The 22282-nt window shown below is 34.0% G+C and overlaps 1 protein-coding gene across 1 annotated transcript in view; it reads left to right on the forward strand.

Moving 5' to 3' along the window:
- The window catches only part of LOC114334233 (uncharacterized), a 78745-nt gene extending 59018 nt beyond the window's left edge, over positions 1-19727 (forward strand). The window contains exons 19-21 of the mRNA XM_050653629.1: positions 7178-7520; positions 13303-13523; positions 19421-19727. Coding sequence (XP_050509586.1) covers positions 7178-7520; positions 13303-13523; positions 19421-19654 — 798 coding nt within the window. The 3' untranslated portion in view covers positions 19655-19727. The remainder of the gene's footprint in view (positions 1-7177; positions 7521-13302; positions 13524-19420) is intronic.
- Positions 19728-22282: the final 2555 nt, after the last annotated feature.

A 22282-nucleotide genomic window follows, 5' to 3' on the forward strand; every position in this document is an offset into this window, starting at 1 on the left:
ACACGGGATAAGACATTTCTTGCTCCGACTACTAATGAAAGTGTTCACAGATAGCTGAACAACACTTTCTTCATCACGAGTATTACACTTGTGACATGTCAGATACAAAAAGACATACTTCATTCACGGGGGGACTTCAACTACTTCACTGGGGGGGAGACTTCAACTACTACTTCACGGGCTCTTTTTAACTAACCTCTGGCATCCTTTTGACACCTACAAAGATAGATTAGTCAAACAAAAAAAAAAAAAACAAGGGGCAACACAGACAAGGGGGGGGCTTTTTCAGGGGCTAACTTCTACACTTCAAGACAGTTATTCTCAAACAGTGTCGACAGAGAACGCTATCTTCAAATCTAAAAGTGACAGCTTTTCTCCTGGCTGCTTGAAAAAAACACAGAAGTGGGGGGCCTCTCCACGGTTTCCCTCTTCACTTCTTCATGGGGTGACTTCTACAAGGGGTAACTTCTCTCACACAGACTATACGGGACTAAACTCATACACGGACCATACCAACAACATTACACATCTAATCAAATGACCAAATCAATAAATCACAAAAAACGATTATTCTGTAAAAAAACTGTTGATCTATAGGAATACATGCAAAAAATACAACATACTGTTATACTTCATAATTGGATTCAATATTCAAAATATTTAACGTTACTTTTAATCAAAATTTTCAAAAAAAATTTTACGTTACTTTTTTATTCAACTGTTTGTCTATATATTTCATCAATATTTTCAAAAAAATTCAAATCAATGCTTTCATCATGGGTACAATATCAATACAATACAGTTAGTACGCTAAAATAACATACAATTCTGTTCTACGATACATACAATACCAGTATACATATGGGGTTACAAGTTAAATACACTATGATGTATGAAATGGTACATGCCCATACAATCAACAGCACGACCAAATCAACATCACAACAAAATGTGTACTTACTTACACCTCTTTGGAAAAATTATTAACTTTTGCAACAAAAACTACAAAAATGGGCTCTTTCATGGGGACTAACAGACTGAAACAGTTTCGGGGGCACTAAAAGACATGAAACAGTTTCGGGGGGGCAAGACAAGAGGAATCTGGGCTAAACTACATGGGAAGACTGGGGCGATATCTACTCAGGTCAAACTTCAGGGTGTACGTTACAAATGTAACACTAAGTGGGGGGTGGCTAAAGACATTGGGGACTAGTAGATAGGCTAACTACTAGTTGAACATGTCTACAAGCTAGACTTGTAACAGTGGGCATACAAAACATGACACGAGTCGAGCTTCCATGTTATCGGAAACACCTGCACCACAAACTGAGATCGGCTACCCAAGACGGGCACTGCCTAACAGTTGTAGTACAAATGAGACCGAAAGGAGGCTAAAGGGATATGGTAGTGGGCACATGCTAATGGGGTCAGGGGGTAGAAATAACACGCCCCACGTTGTCGGGGCCAGCTGAAGCATTCAACTGGACAAGACAACTACTGGATACTGAAGGAGGCAGAAAAATGAATCGGCCCCACGTTGTCGGGGCCAGCTGAAGCATTCAACTGGACAAGACAACTACTGGATACTGAAGGAGGCAGAAAAATGAATCGGCCTCACACGTTGGGCGACATTTGAAGCGATTCGAGCCCCACACGTTGGGCGCAATTTGATGCATTTTAATTTGCAGCGTTTGCATCATGAAAGCACAAACAACTATTATTTTTCAAAACTCTTTACCAACAAAAATATTTATCCATTTGGGATCCTTGCAAAATTTAAAAAAATATATCATACCATATTTAAACAAAATCCTTTATCACACGTCACAAACTACACGGAAAGGGGGTTCATCTACAAACAAACAGGGTCATCGACCTGAGGTGGGCTTCATGGCTTCCTTTTTATTTCGGGGCAATCAACTGGATAAACATCACGGGACTGGAACTCAAAATGTCTACATCAGGACATCAATCGGGACTCGGAAGACTTCATTTAAACAGGAACTTGGACAAGATACAGGGACTTCATACCACGCCGGCGTATAGTACTGCGTCACAACTCAAACACAGTGTAAGAGCACCCAACTTCACTACGGGGTAAAAAAAAACATCGTGCCCTCACACTAGATCTTCCAGAACGACATACTATACCCTTTACCGGCGGTAACAAAAGGGCACCACGCCCTTTTGGGGTGAGTCGGCAAGCGATCTTCACGCTTGAAGAAATCAAACCGGACTGATCTGCGCTTCGGTCTGAAGCCACAGATCGGGGAAAATACGACGGAAGTACCGAGCGATTTTGATCCTTAGGGATGCTTAGTTGACAAGAACTCAACTTTCAGTTCAAGATTTGTTCTAGAAAGTTCATCTACGCATTAGAACTGTACTTTTGTCAACACTTCTTACAAATTCTGTTTTTGCGTCTCAAATAAACAGGAATCTTGTAACACATTGAAATGTTGCTGCAATACTTCATGGCTGTATACAGGGTCGGCTTGGGATCTTATAATGATATTGAACTTCACAAAATAAATTAAAAAAATAGACATTCTTTTTGGGAATTGGGATATTAAATTAATGTTGGAGTTTTTTCAAACGTTACAATAGTAGGAATGAACGAAACTGATTGTAAGAATGAATAGAATTGCTTGTAAGAATAACCGTATTTATTGTGGGAATGAAGAGAATATAGACTAAGAGCCGCTATAGATGAAATTTGCTAATCATTTTAGGCACGATAAGACCCTATAACTTAAATAGTAAAACCTAAAAAAAAACATTTGAGCACTGTGCCGTCACTTTTTAGTGGCACATGCGTCGACAGTGGCGCATCAAACTTTCCACTTATGGACGGGATAAATAAATTAAAAGGTACCCTCCCTCACTCGCAGAATTCAATTTTTGCATTTCATTAAATTCTATTTGATTAAAAAATAAGACTCAGCGTAATTTTAACCCACCACCCCCTTCCCCCTCCCCCACCATCAAAAACTTCATTTTTCGTTTTTATTTTTTTAGGAGGGATTCAATTAATTTTAAAATTTTAAAAAATTCATAGGCATAGCTTAGGCTTTTACAAAACATATTTGACATGCTTTCAACGAAATCAATATACTTTAAACAGTTTATTTATATTTAATTTAACTATTAAACTAATTTTAATACTTACTACTTTCCAAAAATTTTTATTAAAACAATACCAAAAATTAAAAAAATAAAAGACTAAAACACACACAAACACATTGAAAAATGCCACAAAGAAATGATTTCTGAACAATAATTGTTGCCAAAAATTTTAACTAAATACATATTTTCTGAAAAGATTATATAATAATATATACTTACAATCATAAAATGTATAAAAAAATAAAAAAAATAGTAATTTGCATTGGGGATCGAACCCGCTTCCCGTCGATCCCACCGATCGAAAATCGAAGTGCTTTCCCATTGCGCCAACTTCGCGTGTCTGTCATGTGGAAATATACACCAACTGAACGTTTACACCATAAACTTTTTGACAGTAGTTGTTTATTACTTATATGAATTTAATCAAATCAGTTTGATTTTTGTGGAATTAAAGAATATTTTGTGGAATAACAATATATTGGGTGAATATCGGTAGAAATTTTGATGGTAATCAAATTATGTATATCAAAGCATTACATACTATTTTGGTAGATTCATTTTAAATTTTCCAAATAGGTAGGTACCTATGTAATTTTTTATTAGGATACTGAAACATTTATAATTATTACGTACCTGTCGCTTTTAAAAAACTATTCAAAAAGTCACTAAAAATATAAACTTGCTTTTTTCTCTGTCATCACAACAATAAAAACTAATATACACAACATTTTTTTATCCATAATCTCCATATTAAACAATTATTGACAGATGATTTTAACACCCAATCAGAACCCGTATAACGTTTGAGCGACTAATACCATACTGTCGGTGTGCGCATGCGCCAGGGAATGTAAAAATTCACCCTCGTACCTAAAGAAGTATAACTTCAAAAAAATTATACGCTTTTTTCTAAAAAAATAATTAAAATTTTTTTGAGGTTATGTACACGCAGCCTTATTATTATAAGGTCACATAGAACCTTATAGAGTCACAAATAGAGTCTTATTATTTAGTCACATAGAACTTAAAAAAATTAAAAAAAAAATTAATTCTGGGAGTGAGGGAGAGTACCTTTTAATTTATTTATTCCGTCCATAAGTGGAAAGTTTGATGCGCCACAGTGTTCATACGTTTTCTTTTAGGTTCTACTATATTTATAAGGTTTTATAGTGCCTAAAATGATTAGCAAATTTCACCTATACGCTGTGAGCTCGTACGTAGAGGGGATATTTAAAAATTCGCGAGCGCTAGTAGTGACAAGTCTGTAAACGTTTACTGGAAATTTGACATAAATGTCAAAGTGATTAATTTAAAATTAAAAAAAGAATGTGTGTGTACTTTGTACGCACGTAAGAAGATATTCTTCTATTATATAATAGGTAATTTAAACGAAGTAAATATACTTAAAAGGTTATTTGTACTTATTTTATTTAAAAATCAAACTAACTTTCTTATCTACCACTTTCAAAAAAGAAGAATATCTTCAAAAATTATATAATAATATACTTACAATCATAAAATCTATAAAAAAAATAAAAAAATAATAACTTGCTTGGGGCTTGAACCCACTTCACGTCTACCGCGCCGTACGAAAGTTGACGGTATTTCAAACTGCACCAAATTCGCGTATACGTCATGTGGGAATATACACAAACTAAACGTTTACACCATAAATGTATATGAATTGAATAAAATTATTAGTTTGATTTTTGTCGAAATAAAATACAACAAAATATAGAGTAAGAAAACGATATATGAGATGACGATTTGTAGAAAGTTTGTTCGTAATCAGATTATGTAAATTAAAGCATTGCCTACTAATAGGTAACTACATTATTTTGCTTACATTTTCCAAATAGATAGGTATTGAAACTATTAGGTATTTCCAACTGAAACATTTAGAATTACGTACCTGCGGCTTTTCAAAACTATTTAAAATGTCACTATAATTATAAATTTGATTTTATTTCTGTCCACACATCAATAAAAACTAATATTATACAATATTTTTGTTTACCGATAACCTCCATATTGAACAATTATTGACAGATCATTTCAAAATTTCAACACCCAATCAGAGCTCGTATAACGATTAATACCATACTGTCGGTGTGCGCATGCGCGCTGAAAAATCAAATGTTACCTTCAATCGATTCGCCGCTAAAGAAGAATATCTTCAATAAAAACATTAATTTAAAAAAATATTAGTTGGTCAAAGCTGTGGTATATATTTTTACCTTAAATATACTTACGTTTTAAATACTGAATTTAAGTTTTTTTAATGTTCCGTAATATGTAATGATGTGATCTTGATTATTGATATGAGATAATATTTTTATATGTCATTTAATTTAATCAATGCATTAATAATAATCTAATTAATTTACCAGATCACATATCAATATGTTTTCAATCTCAGGGCTTTTTATAAAATTAATTACTTACTTACGTGGCTTCTAAGTATTTCTCAATGGTTCCTAATCGGGATAGGAAAGAAAAGAGTAAAATAATAACACATATGGGTTACAATTGTAATCAAAATATTGTTTATTTTATTTAAATGGCAATCACAGCTTAATATTTGCTATATCTTATTATTCTTAAACATAACATTTACACATGGGAATCTTATTTCCTTTTGGTTTCCAATTGAAAGTTTTTATTAACATTTAACTATTATGATTTATTAGCAACAATTCTATTTAAGTTTGATGAAGCTTTTCTGATATTATTGATTATGTTTCTTCAATTTTAAATGTGGTATTTATTACGAAAAAACCCATACATTCATGTCCAAACAAATGAGACTGACCTTTTTCTGGTGAACTGAGAATGTCTTCACACAAGACCCGTTTCCTGCTATCCTTGGCTGCAATCAAAACCTCGTCCTGGCTTCCAGTAATGTTCTCCTTTGAAGCTAGCTCGTATAGCTCTCGTTTCCTGCTTCTGTCGTGATGCTGTGTTCTACCTTTTTCGAAACTGCAATCAGCTACCGGGAACTCTTGGCTCAAGGAGGTTCTTTTACTCTCAACCTGGCCTACCTCTCGTTCCACGATAGATACTCCACACTCACGGAACTACACCGGCTTTCTCACTCTCCGTACACTACCGTCTACTACTGGACTTCACTTCTCGACAGCTCAAAACATTCTGATCTCTATTTGTCATTCATTCCCCTACTTTCTAAATATCCCTTCCAGATTCACAAATCAAAATTCCACCACCAACTCTCATTCGCAGTATTCCTCAAAACCAATTTTTAATCTTTCTAAATATGCTTAATGGATTTCAAAAGAAAAATAGTTAATTCCCATTCTAAAATTACTTTCTACTAATTACAAAATTTAGTGATCTATTATCTACTTCCACTAAGTCTTATTTAGCATAAGCTAATGATCGAACCTTCCGCGAACAACGATAATGACCTATTATCGATTTCACTTGAGTTTTATTTAGCATAGGCTAATGATCGAACCTTCCGCGAACAACGATAATGGTACGCGCTATTCACTTTGTTTGTTCTAAGCGCATTGTCCCGAGTTTCGTTTAATCACTTCTTAAAATTAAATATAACAATTTGTTGTATACAGGTTGTTCTAAATTTATATGCCCGTGGTTGAGAAAATTGAAAATATTTTATATTAAATTGAATTCTGTTTATAATTATCAAAATTTAATTTTCATATCAAATAGAAATATAACAGTAATTATAAATTAATCTATTAATCTTAGCGCCATCTACACGATAATTGTGAAAATATCCGAAATGAGAAATTAATATTCCATCAATAGAACGTCAAAATGATTAGCAAAATCTTAAAAAAATCGATTACAATTTAATTACTTTTTTGCTTTGTAAATATTAAGCGATAACAATTAAATAATAAATTTAAAAATTACCGGTGAAAGTTGCATTACTAATCCGCTAGGAGCGACACCAGCGAAGCTCAGAACGTATACCGGCTCCTAGTCTAATATGTTCGTTCAACAAAAATATTGTATTTTAAATTTACAAATTATAGATTTGGTGTGTAATCAACTTTTGTTATAGTTAAATTTTGCCGACGTAACCGTCCAAGACGTTCAAGTACAGACTGATGGAGCCCCTTCTAACGTACTCGTAACATATTGGCAACAGTTCGACATAGACCTATCAGGAGGGCTCGACCCTGGAGTCCATCGCGACCATCCACATGAACCTATTTTAATTAGGATGACGCATTTAAAGCACGTACCATTTACCTACGAAATAACTGTTAATAACGATTCCTACGGTCCCACTGTTGGAACCTGCAGAATCTTCCTGGCACCCAAATTCGATGAAAAGGGAAAGAGTTGGCTCTTAAGAAATCAAAAGGATTTATTTATCGAGTTGGACAAATTTAAAGTTAACCGTAAGTGTGATCCAATATAATTAATCATCATCATTGGCTGTACAACTCATGGTGGGTCTTGGCCTGTTCCAGAATCACCTTCCATTCCTTCCTATCCTACTCTTAATACTCGTAAGTCGTCTTCTATCTGGTCCTTAAATCGTGTTCTGGACCTACCTCTTTTCCTCACTCCAGCCGGTCTTTAATTATAAATATGTTTCGGCGGCTCCAGCTCATCCATTCTCTCTAATTGGCCTGGCCACCGCAGCCTGTTTATTTTGATAAACCCCCCAATATTAGGCTCACTGTAAAGGCCGTAGAGCTCAAAATTATAGCGTCTTCCCCATAATCAATTTTCCCGCACGTCTTTATAGATATGTATATATATCTACGGGGTTCCTACAGCCTCTGCCACACCCTGCATTTCGGTCTCCATCTTTTTCGATCGGTCCATTCTTCCTCATTAATGGCTCTATCTCTCATTATTCCTGTGATTCCTTCTCTCAATTCTAATGCTGGTCTTTCTCTTTCCCTTCTATTCCATGGAACTTAGTTTAACCCTTAATATTTATTTAGCAAATTTTATTTTTTGTTTATTTTGATGTATTCAGGAGAAGGTTTTAACACAAAATACATACATTTTTTTTCTTAATTATTTTTGATTTTTTAGAAAATTGCGGTTACATATATGTAACGCTAGGAAGATATAGGAGCAAAAATATTTAAAATATTTCCGATTAAAAATTCCAAAATAACAAACAAATTCAAAACTAGATAAATGAAAAATCATAATCAAGTTATTGTAGATGAAAATCTATGTTGCATTTGATGCACACTCCCACATTGCACTTGCAACCCATGGTACGCACATATGAACTACAGCATTCATCTGCAAAACGTCTCCTTTTCTTATCAGGAATATAGGTCAGGAGATAATAAATCTTATATCTTATATCTACGACTACTTTGAACGAAGATGGCCTGCCTGCATCTTTTGGTTTGGTACCATACTTCGTAAGATACGATGTTACTAGATACCTTCGAAATTCTAGTTGTGGCATAGGATCATAGCATCTATTATGTCCAGCATCAATATAAATAGACCATTATGTCCATAGTTATGTCCAGCATCAATGTAAATAGACACCACTACCATTTTTTAGAGCAAATTCCTACTTGGTATGTAGCTACATTCTGGTCCATAAGATCAACTTCAACTTTTCTTTCACTAGTTTTTTAGCTTTTGTTGATGATCTGGAAAGTTGAGCCTCGGTAATATCATCATATTTTTCGGAATATCTTTCACTATTTCGTAAAACAAGTTCAACAGGTGCTCTAAGAATTTTCTCGGACAGCCTGTTAAAATCATTATATTCCTCATCACCAGACTCCTCGTCTGTAAGCACATTCAATTCTGGGGGTTCAGTACCTATATGTATGTATATAGCATCAACGTCTAAAGTTTTAACGGCATCAAGCATCTCCAGCGCTTCTTGAAGAGAAACCCCTTTTCTGAAACAAAAAATACGTTACAATTCTAAAAGTTCCGATTTTTGCTCCCATATGTTCCTAGCGTACATATATGTAACACCAAAACATAAAGCCATTTTTTACAAAACCAGGATAAAATTTGTAAAAATTTATATTATCAATAAGAAAAGACATTAATTGATTCTCAATTGAAAACACTTTAAACAAAATATAATAACAAAAGAATAGTAAAACATACTTACTCAAACTTGAGATCCATTTTTACCATAAATAATAAACACCGTCACATAAAACACTCAACTAAATAAACACGTTATATCAAATCCTCGAACCAACTGCTGAAAACTAGTAAATAAGTGTCCCTTGAAAGTCTTGCATCACCATCTAGTTAAAATTAGAATCACTTCCCGAATTTAAGGCTTAAGATTTTAGCGGTTTCTGCGTTACATATATGTAACGCTAGGAGCTTAAGGGTTAATGCTTGTTTTGGCCATCGCTCATTCGCATTGCATGCTGGTACCATATTGATTCTATTGTATCTACGGTATTGTAAATCCTTCCGGTTCTTCTTCTCATTTGAGGTGCGATCAAGTTTGGATATCCGACACACTCTTCTTAGATAGCCCATTTCTACTACATACTTCCAGTTTTTTATTCTCTTTCATTATTATTTGCCAACATTCAGATACGTACGTCAAAATTGGTTCTACAACTTACTTGTAGATTTGTCATTTTGGTTTGTAAACTAATTTTAGGAGACCATAAATATGTCAGAGTCCAATATAATTATTAACCCTATTAACAATATTGCTTCTTCTTCACTTTCAGTTATCAAAGATTGGAAATCACCATGGCTAGGCCTACCCTATTCACTTCCGCTCTAAATAGTTCTGCACTACTACGTTCACATGATTCCCTCAAGTTCTTAAAGCAGGATATTCTTCTTCTTCCCTTCTTCTTCTTACCGTGCCCTATCAAGTCCCCTTGACGTTGGCGATTAACATGGCGAAACTGTCTCTGTCTCGAGCTATTCTAAATAGGTGTTCTGCTTTCTTTATTCCTGTCCACTCCCGGATATTCTTCAACCAAGAGGCCTGCTTTCTACCAATTCCTCTGCGTCCTTCGATTTTACCCATCATAATAAGTTGAAGAATATTATACCGGTCTCCCGTTACTACGTGTCCAAAATAGGCCATCGTTCTATATTTGATGTTATCAAGCAGCTGGCGGGTAGCATTTGCTCTCTTAAGGACTGCCACATTTGTCAGCATAGCCGTCCATGGTATTTTCAGAATACGTTTGTGCACCCACATTTCAAAGGCCTCCAAACGGTTAATGGTGGATATTTTTAATGTCCATGCTTCGACACCATACAAGAGGACTGACCAAATGTAGCATTTAATCATGCGCTTTCGAAGTTGAAGTAGCAAGGTATCATTACAGAAGAATGACCTCATTTTTAAAAATGTCGTGCGGGCTATCTCGATTCTACATTTTATCTCTTTATCTGGATCTAGTTGTTCAGTAATATGGCAACTAAGATATTTAAAACTGGGTGATCTTTGAATTATATGACCATCAACATATAACCGTGAATCTTGATGGGCCAAACGGCTAAATACCATGTATTTTGTTTTTGAACAGTTTATATTTAGGCCAAACTCTCTTCCCACTGTATCAATGGCATTTAAAAGGTATTGTAATCCATTCATATCATCACTTAAAATAACTGTATCGTCTGCATATCTGATTGCATTTATCAGAATTCCATTAACCTTCACACCTCATTCCAAATTATGCAGCGCTTCCTTAAATATTCTATCTGAATACAAATTGAACAACAGTGGGGACAGTATACAACCCTGTCTGACACCTCTTTGTATTTTGCATATTTCTGTTGATTTTCCATTTATGCAAGCTGTCGCTGTTTGACGCCAGTATAATTTTTCTATGATTCGTACATCTTGACTATCAACTCCTTTATCTTTTAATATTTTAATTAATTTGTGATGTTGTACTCGATCAAAGGCCTATAATCAATAAATACAGCAAAGACGTCTTTCCTTTGCTCTCGGCATTTCTGCAATAACACATTTAGTGCAAAGAGTGCGTCCCGGGTTCCCAGTCCATTTCTGAAGCCAAATTGTGTTTCATCCTGGTCTTCTTCACATTTATCTCTGATTCTACTGTGGATGATACGTAGAAAGATTTTCAAGGTGTGGCTCATAAGGCTTATCATTCTATAGTCGCTACAGTTTTTCTTCCCACATTTCGTTTTCCTCGAATTTTGCCTTGCCTAATAACTTGTAAGAGTGAGTATTTCTGCCCTCTCATTAAGTTTTTGTCTTTTGATCTTCTTCTTCAACTTCTTCCTCTTTATAAGCAATTCTGCTTGTTCATTGGCGGATTGATACCTCTATGGAAGGATGTCACTCCATCTTTTGCGCGGTCGGCCGATACTTCTTCTACCGATTGGTGATTTATCTCTTGCTATTTTGACCACACGTGTCTTTTGATGGTTGACATTATTTCCAGTTAATTTCCTAACCTTCTCGTTTTTTCCATGTTTGACATTCATTAAATCCATGATATTCAAAGGATTCTTCTGTAGCACCAAAATTATTCAAACGCTGCTAACTTATTCAGATGCACTACCGTCTTATTCTTGCAGTACCGTCTCTTATCGTAGGTTTGCTACCATCACAGCAATTTTAACTTTGTTGGCTGCAGCTCTGAACAACTGTATTGAACTGCACCCATAACACTCCCTTAAATTTCGCAATCAGGAAATCCTCCTACGTCCCACATTTCTCTTTCTCGAGATTTTTCTTTGGATTATGAGTCTTAGCAGAGAGTACTTTTCTCCTCTCATTATGTGGTCTAGATATTCCAGTTTTTTCGTTTGTACGGTTTTTATGACTTCGCATTCCTTCCCTATCTTCAGCAAAACATCTTGATCTGTTACTCTCTCTGTCCATGATATTTTCCACATTCTCCTGTAGCACCATATCTCGAATGCCTCAATGTTTTTGATTTTTACCTTTTTCAGTGTCCAAGCTTCCATGCCGTACAGCAGAACGGAGAGAACATATTACCTTAACATTCTCGTTCTTAAGTTTATATTTATAACCCGGCTGCATAGAAACTTTTTCATTTTGACAAATGATTGTCGCTATCTCTATTCACCTTTTAATTTCTCTTGTCTGTTCATTAGTATCAGTGAAACAAACACCTAAATATTTGTAGGACGTAACTCTTTCAACTGGCTGATTATTTATGGCTAAATTCACATTGGTGTATAGCTTCTTTGTTACAATCATGAATTTAGTCTTTTTGATGTTCAGTTTTAGGCCATACTATTGGTATGAGTGTTTATGTTTTCCATCAAATACTGCAAAGTTGCTAGGTTATCTGTTACTATTAGCGTGTCATCAGCGTATCGTATATTGTTAAGTAACTCTCCGTTAATGTTCATACCAATGTTTTGCTCTAGGAGAGCTTCCTGACATATTGTTTCGCTATATATATTGAATAGTAGTGGAGAAAGCACACAACCTTGACGCACACCTCGACGAATCTCAATTTCTTCGGTTAACTCATTATCAACCTAGATTTTTGCTGTTTGTCCCCAGTACAACCTGGATATGATGTTAATGTCGCGACTGTCGATATTTTTGCTTCTTAGGACTTCATACAGCTTTTGGTGTCTGACTTTATCGAAGGCGTTCTCAAAATCTATGAAACCTACATAGAGGTCTTGGTTTATATCCAAACACCTTTGCATTAACACAGACCAAACCAAGACCAAAGAAGAGTAAAGAACACCAAACACAAGCATCCTTAGGCCTGGTTCTAACCTTATATCTTGACAACAAAGAAACCTTTTAATTTTAATGAATGATTCACGTGCTATTTCACTTCTTCTTCTTCTTCTTCTTCTCCTTTTGGCATCATAACCCTGGATGAACCTTTACCTGTCTGGCTATGTCCAATGTCCATCCATTCAGATCTCACTTTCTTTGTTGTTTTTGCATCGTATTGTCTTTACACATGTCCCAGCCATGACAGTCTTTGACTTTTCACAAATCGTACAATATCATAACCTTCATTCAATTCATTTTCTATTTCACTACTTGTCTTAATTTCTTTAATTTGGCCTACATTTGATGTTATCCACGCGTCTAAGGATTTGTATGTATTCACACTCTCAATTATAGTATTTTCAATAGACAGTTGGATATTTGCTGATATGAATCATGATCATGCATAGTGTTCTTGGAATGATCTGCAAAACAAGGTTTTTAAATTTTAGTGGATCCTGGAACTAATGAAATCTGCAGACAATCATCTGAATCTTCAGTTACGATTCCTTTTGAAAGAACTTACCGATCATTGAATGACGAACCAAGTGAAGAAGGTGTTCATCATGGTTTCTGTCGATGTGGTTGGCCAGAGAATATGTTGATACCAAAAGGAAATGATAGTTTTGAAGCAGAACTATTTGTTATGATATCGGATTATGCTGGTGACAGGGTAAGTACCTAAAATAGCTGGTTTAGAAACCTACAAACGTATTGAGTAAAAAAATATATACTTATTGAACTATCGATCGCAGGCCCAAAGTTACCAAATAATGCGCAACATTTGGTAAGCATCTGTAGAGGTGGGGAATTATCGTTAGAAAACTATAAATTTACATTACATAACATCATAGTTTCCCATCTTTAGACGTTAGATTAAAGCTAGTTGAATTCATAATAAGTCATAATTACAAGTCATTGTACATGACAAGTTTAGTATGACGATTAGTAAAATATTTTAGTTGAGTTATTTTTATTATGAGTTTGATTTTTAATTAAAATGGCTACTAATTAATGCTTTTTTACTAGCATCTGTCTTAATTTATTCAATAATTTGTTCTAACATACATACAATAGCACTAAAGGCCTTAGAGCCCCATGGCTTGAAAAGTTTGTTTTTTTTTCTTAATTTTCACGTTTCTTTATGTGCTGAGCTCTTCTCTGGCTTGATATGTGATTTTTCTCCATCCTTCCTGTTATTCATTTTTCTTTTTTGACCCCCTAGCCCCATTCTTTCCAAATCTTTTTCGACGTCTTGCTTTTATCTATTTTTCGGCCTTCCTCTTCTCTTTCTTGAAGCTATAGTGTAGTTTAGTACCCTTCTTGGGGTCCTCGTGTTTGGCATCCTTTCAATGTGACCTCGCCATCTAAGTCTCTGTGCCTTTATCACTCATATGATATTAGGTTGGTTGTATAATTGCTTTAACTCATCATTTGATCTTCTTATCAATAAACCGTACCTACCTTATTTTTCCTTCATATATCTTCCTCAGGATTTTCCTTTCCCAGATCTCCAGTAAATTTTGTTCATTTTTTGTAATTGTCCATGTCTCACTGCAGTATGTTACTATTGGTTGTATAGTTGTTTTGTATAAGTAACTGTATTTTTGCCCTTCTTGATAGAAACTTGCTTTTTAACATTACATTAAGCGCATGTACGCTTCTATTGCCTGCCATTATTCTAGCTTGTATTTCTTCTTAATGATAGGTTTACGTGATATTATTGCTCCTAGGTATGTAAATCTTTCTACCATTTCGAATTCGTATGATGTTCCTTCTTCTACTTCTACTTTAAACTTTTGTCCAGTCCTGAACTGAACATCTGTCCACTCCATACATTTTGTTTTAGTTGCATTTATATATAGTCCCATTTTCTTCGCTGCTTTTACTATTCCTGTACTCTGTACCATCTCCTGTAGCTTTTTTTTCCTCTTGTCAGTAACACCACATCATCCACAAACGCCAAAACTTGGTGTCTTCTTTGATATATGAGTCCTTCTCTATTGATTTTCGCTTCTCACATTATTTTTTCTGGGCATAAGTTGAAGAGTAATGATGACAACAGATCGCCCTGCATTAATCCTTCGTTTACTATAAATTTTTCTGATGATTGATTGTTTATTTTGACTCTGTTTTCTGTATTCTCAAGAGTAAGATGTATCATGTTACGTAACTTTCTGCTAACTCCCAATTCCTCAAGCACCTCTTTTAATTTCTTCCTCTTTATTCTATCGTATGCTTGTTGGAAGTCGATGAATAGCGCTATTGTTGGTAGGTTGTGTTCATAGCTTTCTGCTTGTAGTTCTCCGATTACGAATACTTGGTCCGTTGTGCTTCTCCCTCTTCTAAATCCGCACTGATATTCGCCTATTATCTTTTCAGCTTCTTTTTCAAGTTTATTTTTTATGGATTTTGATAGGATTTTGTATACGGTATTTAGTAATGCTATTCCTCCGTAATTACTGCATTATGTTTTGTCGCCTTTTTTATGTAATGGGGAGATAATTGCCTCCTTCCAGTCCTCTGGTATTCGTTCTTTTAACCATATATCTTTTATGATTTTGTGTATACAATCATTCAGCAATTTTCACCATATTTCATCATCTCTGCTGTTATGTTATCGCTTCCAGGGCATTTGTTGTTTTTAAGATTTTTAATGATTTCCTCGATTTGTTTTTTGCTGGGTGAATTATCCTCTATGTCTTCTAACTGTTAATTTTCTGTCTCTGCTTCCATGGATTCACTTTGGTTTGGCTTATTATTAGAAATTATCATTAGAAAACTATAAATTTACATTACATAACATGATAGTTTCCCATCTCTAGACGTTAGATTAAAGCTAGTTGAATTCATAATAAGTCATAATTACAAGTCATTGTATATGGCAAGTTTAGTATGACGATTAGTAAAATATTTTAGTTGAGTTATTTTTATTATTAGTTTGATTTATAATTAAAATGGCTACTAATTAATGTTTTTTTACTAGCATCTGTCTTAATTTATTCAATAATTTGTTCTAACATGGGAAATTAAAATATAGTGTTTATAATAATAACGACTAAAGTCAACTAGCCACGTGTAAGAATTATCTCGTGCTATCTCACAACTTGATAAATTAATGTTTTGAATCTTTTGCGATATTTTGCCGGTTCTTTGCGCGCTATCTAAGAAGGGGATACCTAAGAAGGGGATCTCCCACAGGATCTCCCTGTGGGAGAATTTGGCTTGGGAGAAAGAAATGAGAGAAGGGACAGACTTGCCGAATTCTGCCAAAGCGAGGAGCTGGTAGTAATGAATACCTTATTTAAATTACCTAAAAGAAGACTTTATACCTGGATATCACCGGCGAATTCGGAAGATCACATTGTAAGAAACCAGATAGATTACATTTTAATCAAATCCAGATACAATAACACTATAAAGTCTGTGAGAACATAGCCCGGAGCTGACATAAATTCAGATCATAATCCATTAGTAGGCGTAATGAAGATAAAACTGAAAAAGATCCAAAAACAAACAAATATACCACGATTTGATGTCTCAAATATAAAAGAAGAACCTGTACGTCAGAGGCTAAAAGCAGAAATAAATGATAACTTAAAGAAAATCAAACAAGACGTGATAAAAACAACAGATGTAAATGACAAATGGAACGTGATACAAGAAACGTTAGTAGAGGCAGGAAAGAAGATATTACCCACAAAAATAATAAAAAAACAGAGATGGATGACTTCAGAAATCATAGAGCTAATAAAGGAAAGAAGGAAACATAAAGACAGGAGTAAGGCAAAATACAAGGAAATCCAGAGATTAATAGGAAAGAAAATAAATGAGGCCAAATCAACCTGGCTGGCAAATCAATGTAGTGAAATAGAAGAATATTCTAAAAAGTATGATAGCTTTAACATGCACAAGAAAATAAAGGAAATCACAAATACACAGCGAAAAAAGAAAGATGGCCTTCCTAAAGACATAAATGGAAATTAATTATAGAAGTCAAAGAGAAATTAAAAAAGTGGAAGACATACATAATAGATCTGTTTGAGGATAATAGACAAAAACCGGAAGCAATCGACAGCGAAACGGGACCAGAGATCATAATGGAGGAAATCGAACAAGCAATACGAAACGCAAAAAACGGAAAAACTGTAGGTCCAGACGAAATACCTGCGGAATTACTGAAATGTCTAGCTAGACGATGAAACTCTACCGGTACTACTGGATCTGTTTAATGAAGTATATAAAACCGGAAAAATCCCTCAGAAATGGTCGGTGTCCACCTTTGTAACAATACCAAAAACAATATACGCCAAAGATTGTTCGGACTATAGGACAATATCACTAATAAGCCATACCCTCAAAATATTTTTAAAGGTGATTCATGGAAGATTATACAGAAAGCTAGAATATGATATGGATGATACCCAATTTGAGTTCCGCAAAGAACTTGGAACAAGAGAGGCATTGTTTGCGTTTAATGTCCTCTCTTAAAGATGCTTAGATATGAACCTGGATATTTATTCCTGTTTCATCGACTTCTAAAAAGCGTTCGACAGGGTCCGACATGAAAAACTAATAGAATTATTGAAAAACAGAGATATAGACAGACGAGATTTACGAATTATCATTAATCTGTATTGGAATCGAAAGGCCAATATAAAGATAGAAGAACAAGAATTCGAGAATATTGATATAAAGAGAGGAGTAAGACAGGGTTGTGTTCTGTCGCCGCTACTGTTTAACTTGTACAGTGAAGCCATATTTCAGGGAGCGATAGCGGAGCTAAGTGATGGAATCTCTATAAACGGAAGAAAAGTAAATACCATAAGATTCGCTGATGCCGCCGTTATAATGGCAGACCTTGGAACCGCTACAAGAATTGCTAAATAGAATTAACGATTATTGCATTCGATACGGACTAAAAATAAACAAGAAAAAAACTAAAATTTATGATTGTCTCAAAAACAGAACATGGAAATGAAAGGTTAATGATAGAGCAAACCCAAATAGAAAAAGTTAAGACATACAAATATCTGGGAACCTGGGTTGATGACAAAAATGACCAAAGCAAAGAAATTAAAGTCCAAATTGAAACTGCAAGGCAAGCATTTATAAAAATGAAGACACTGCTTACAAACAAAGACCTTCAGTTGCCTCTCAGATTGAGGGCTCTAAGATGCTACATATTTTCCATATTGATATACGGAATGGAAGCTTGGACATTGAAGAAACAACACATAAGAAGAATAGAAGCGTTCGAAATGTGGTGTTACAGAAGAATATTGAAAATTCAGTGGGTTCAAAGGATTACCAATGTTGAAGTGCTACGACGTTTAAATAAGGAGTTAGAAATTATGAAAAGTATAAAAACTAGAAAACTGGAATATTTGGGTCACGTTACCAGATGAGGAAAATATGAGTTGCTGAGAATTATTATGCAAGGAAGGATCCAAGGAAGAAGAAGCATAGGAAGAAGACGCATCTCCTGGCTGAGGAACCTTAGAGAATGGTTTAACTGTAGTTCATTACAACTATTCAGAGCAGCAGCCAACAAAGTAACCATAGCTATTATAATATCCAACCTCCGATAGGAGAGGGAACTTTAAGAAAAAGAAGAAGAAGGGGATGGAATATAAAAGAACTGATTTCGAGATCATAAGTGTTTTTAAATTAGAATAGAAAAAGACAATCAAACTTGTGAGATCCAGCTTCGTATAGGTTTGGAATGGGTAGCATTTGGTAAGAAGCGACATATTCTAAAGTAACGCTACCAATTTGTTTGAAGAAAAAAGTTTACAACAAATGCATACTGCCGGTAATAAGATATGGTTCCGAAACCATAACTTTGACTAAACTTTCTGCAGATAAATTGAGAATAACCCAAAAAAAAATGGAAAGAGCAATGTTGGGAATAACAAGAAAAAATATGGTACCAAAAAGGATAGTGAGAGAGGACTAAAGTGACAGACGCCATAGAAAAAATTGCACACGCCAAGTGGAGATGGACTGGACACGTTTAAATGATAACAGGTGGATCAAACGACTCATAGAATGGAGACCTAGAGAAGATAAAAGACACCGAGGTAGACCACCAAAAATATTGGATGAATGACTTGAGAAAAACATTGGAAAATTGGATACCCAAGGCACGAGATGAGAACAATGGAATAATATGGAGGAGACCTATATCCAAACAGTGGATGCAAGAGGTTGATGAATAATGATGTTGATGAAGTGTTTTTAAATAGCCTACAATATCAGAAGTTGGAAAGCATCAATATTGAGATAGATGGGTTATTTCGAAAGAATGAAAGAAGAAAGAATACGAAAGATACAGAGAATTGTACATATTAATAAATACATGGGCAGGCGGCAAAAGAAAAGTGGGTTGGAGAGCAAAAACTAGGAAACTTGACATCAAGAATAATTGTCAAGCTACATTTAAAAGGCACAAGAATAAAATTGAAAAAAAAAAGAAATTTATTATGTTCTTGTTTTTATGTTTTACTATACACTTACTTTTTTAACACTTTTTATATTGTAATATTATAATTATATTTATGATTTCAGATAGACCAGCACGTTGTAGATCATCCCGGCGATGCAGCAAGCTATTGTGGCCTTAAAAATAAACTGTATCCCGATCGTAGATCAATGGGTTATCCGTTTGATAGACAACCTAGAGATGATGTTGACACTCTTCAGGATTTCCTTACACCAAATATGAGTGTCAGGAACGTAATTATTCAATTTAATGATATAACCCTTGCACCCGGAGAAAGTTTTCCTAATTCATTAAAATAGATTGAAAATGTTTCCGATGTTTTTTTAATGCATACTTTGGATTGTTCTTGGTAATAAAAAATACTGCTTGTAACGTGTAATTTTATTGCTTGTACTGTAGCTTTAGAAAGAAACCTTGAAACAGACTGGATAAGGTCGCGCAGAAAGTAGAAAGCATTAGTCTGTATCAAAGTGTAACAAATGGCAGTGGGCGTTACCTTGGGTTGAATTTACAGTGGAACCCGTAAAATAAATCACTTGAGAAAGGCACTCTGCCGAAACAGCTGCAGTCACATAGTTTCATAATAAATTTTGTGAAAGTATCGAAAACAAAAGTTTTCAGTGTTTTATTGTTAGATTATACTATTGGGTTATACTCTGGGCTAATTAGCAAAATACAAGGAAAAGTTATTTACCAGCAATTTTATTACTGGAATCGAATCTTATGATTGCATATATTAATAATATAGGTATGCAATGTCCGCAGCTAGTGTGCTACTTTTTTTATAAACAAAATGGCGCCTGACAATCGTGTTTTTTTCAATTATTGCGCTATACCTCCAAAGATTTTAACTTTACACCAAAAATACCCAAATAAAAATTCACCGTAATTAAATTCTACATAGAGACGTGTTTTTTCCGATTTACTTCGACGAAAATTTTCCCCAGAAAATGCGGGTTTTTCCAACTAAATCTTTAATTTTCAACTAACATTTTAGATAAGTAATTGTTTATCAATAATTAAATATCTTGCTAATACAAAAGCTCTTTACGTACAGATTATAATTCCAGAAGCCGATGGAAATTTAATGAACAGTTTAACAACAATTGAATTGTTAATTAAAAATTTACGGTCGCTATAATAACCACAATAATTATGATACATAAGAATAACTGTGATTTTTGTGTAAAAAGACACTGTACCTATCTAATGTACTTTACATAATTAAAATTAGACTATCTAAGTGGCCTCAGGAATATTTTAAAATTATTAACAATTTTTGGCTTAAAAACAAATAGAATATCTCGGAAAATAGTTAAATTAAATTACATCATGAAAACGATATTGGCAAAAATGAGGCAGGACGCTTCTTTTAAAAGAAAAAACGTTTAATTGTGATGAGTGGTTCCTGAGATACAACTGATCAAAGTTGACCGGCATTTACGGCAAAGATATAAACAATAGGATCATCATTTTCGAACCATCACCTTTTTATTTTTGTCCTCTTTCTCCACAAGAATGTTCATATATTTAAAACACTCATAGCATATATTATTATAATAAAAACTATCGATATTACGAGTGAAAATTGCCAAAAATAGCAAAATTCCAATCAAAAATTAGGTTGGAGAAAATTTAATCTCAAAGTTCAAAATCGGTATAGGTACGTTAAAAAAATGCATTTTCTTGGCTTCCCATGGAGCAATTTTCTTCATTCTTTTTTTGTTACCAAGTAACTCGAGTACAGCCATCTAACTAACGCATTATTAAAGGTCAAACTTGCTTTTGTTTTGTAATAATAGATTAATTTATTTATAAGAAAAGAAAACTATATATTTTTTCCAGTTGTAGACTTTTTTTACATAAACTTACTGCAAGTGTACCTTTTAACGTTAAAAACACAAATATTCTTATTTGAAAGCTGTATAATTATTTAAACAATCTTTATTTAAACAAATTTAAAAAAAATTATAATAAATAAATTGATTTATTATAACAAAACAAAAGCAAGTTTACATTTAATAATGCGTTAGTTAGGTGGCTCTACTCGAGTCACTTGGGAACAAAAAAAGAATGAAGAAAATTGCTCCATGGGAAGCCGAGATTTTTTAACGTATACCGATATTGAACTTTGAGATTACATTTTCTCCAACCTAATTTTTGATTGGAATTTTGCTATTTGTGGAAATTTTCACTAGTAATATCGATAGTTTTTATTATAATAATATATGTTATGAGTATTTTAATGATATGAAAATTAGTGTGAAGAAAGAGAACAAAAATAAAAAGGTGAAGGTTCGAAAATTATGATCCTATTGTCTATATCTTTGCCGTAAATGCCGGTGAAATTTGATCGGTTGTATCTCAGGTACCACTTATCACAATTAAACATTTTTTCTTTTATAAAAAGCGCCTGCCACATTTTCTCCAATACGGTTTGCATGATTTAATTTAGTTTAATATTTCCCGAGATATTCTATTTGTTTATAAGCCAAAAAATTGTCTATAACTTTAAAATATTTCTGAGGCCGCTTAAATAGTCCAATTTCAATTCTGTAAAGTGCATTAGATAGGTACAGTATATTTTTATACAAAACTAATAGTGATTCTTATATATCATAATTATTGTGGTTATTATAGCGACCGAAAATTTTTAATTAACAATTCAATTGTTGCTAAATTGTTCATTCAATTTCCATCGGCTTCTGGAATTATAATCTATACGTAAAGAGATTTTATATTACCAAGATATTTAATTATCGATAAACAATTACTTATCTAAAATTTCATTTGAAAATTAAATATTTGGTTTAAAAAACCTGCATTTTCCGAGGAAAATTTTTCTCGAAGTAAATCTGGAAAAACACGTCTCTATGCAGAATTTAATTAGGGTGGATTTTTATTTGGGTGTTTTTGGTGTAAAGTTA

This window comes from Diabrotica virgifera, chromosome 1 (assembly GCF_917563875.1).
Source record: "Diabrotica virgifera virgifera chromosome 1, PGI_DIABVI_V3a".
NCBI classification, from domain to species: Eukaryota; Metazoa; Arthropoda; class Insecta; order Coleoptera; family Chrysomelidae; genus Diabrotica; species Diabrotica virgifera.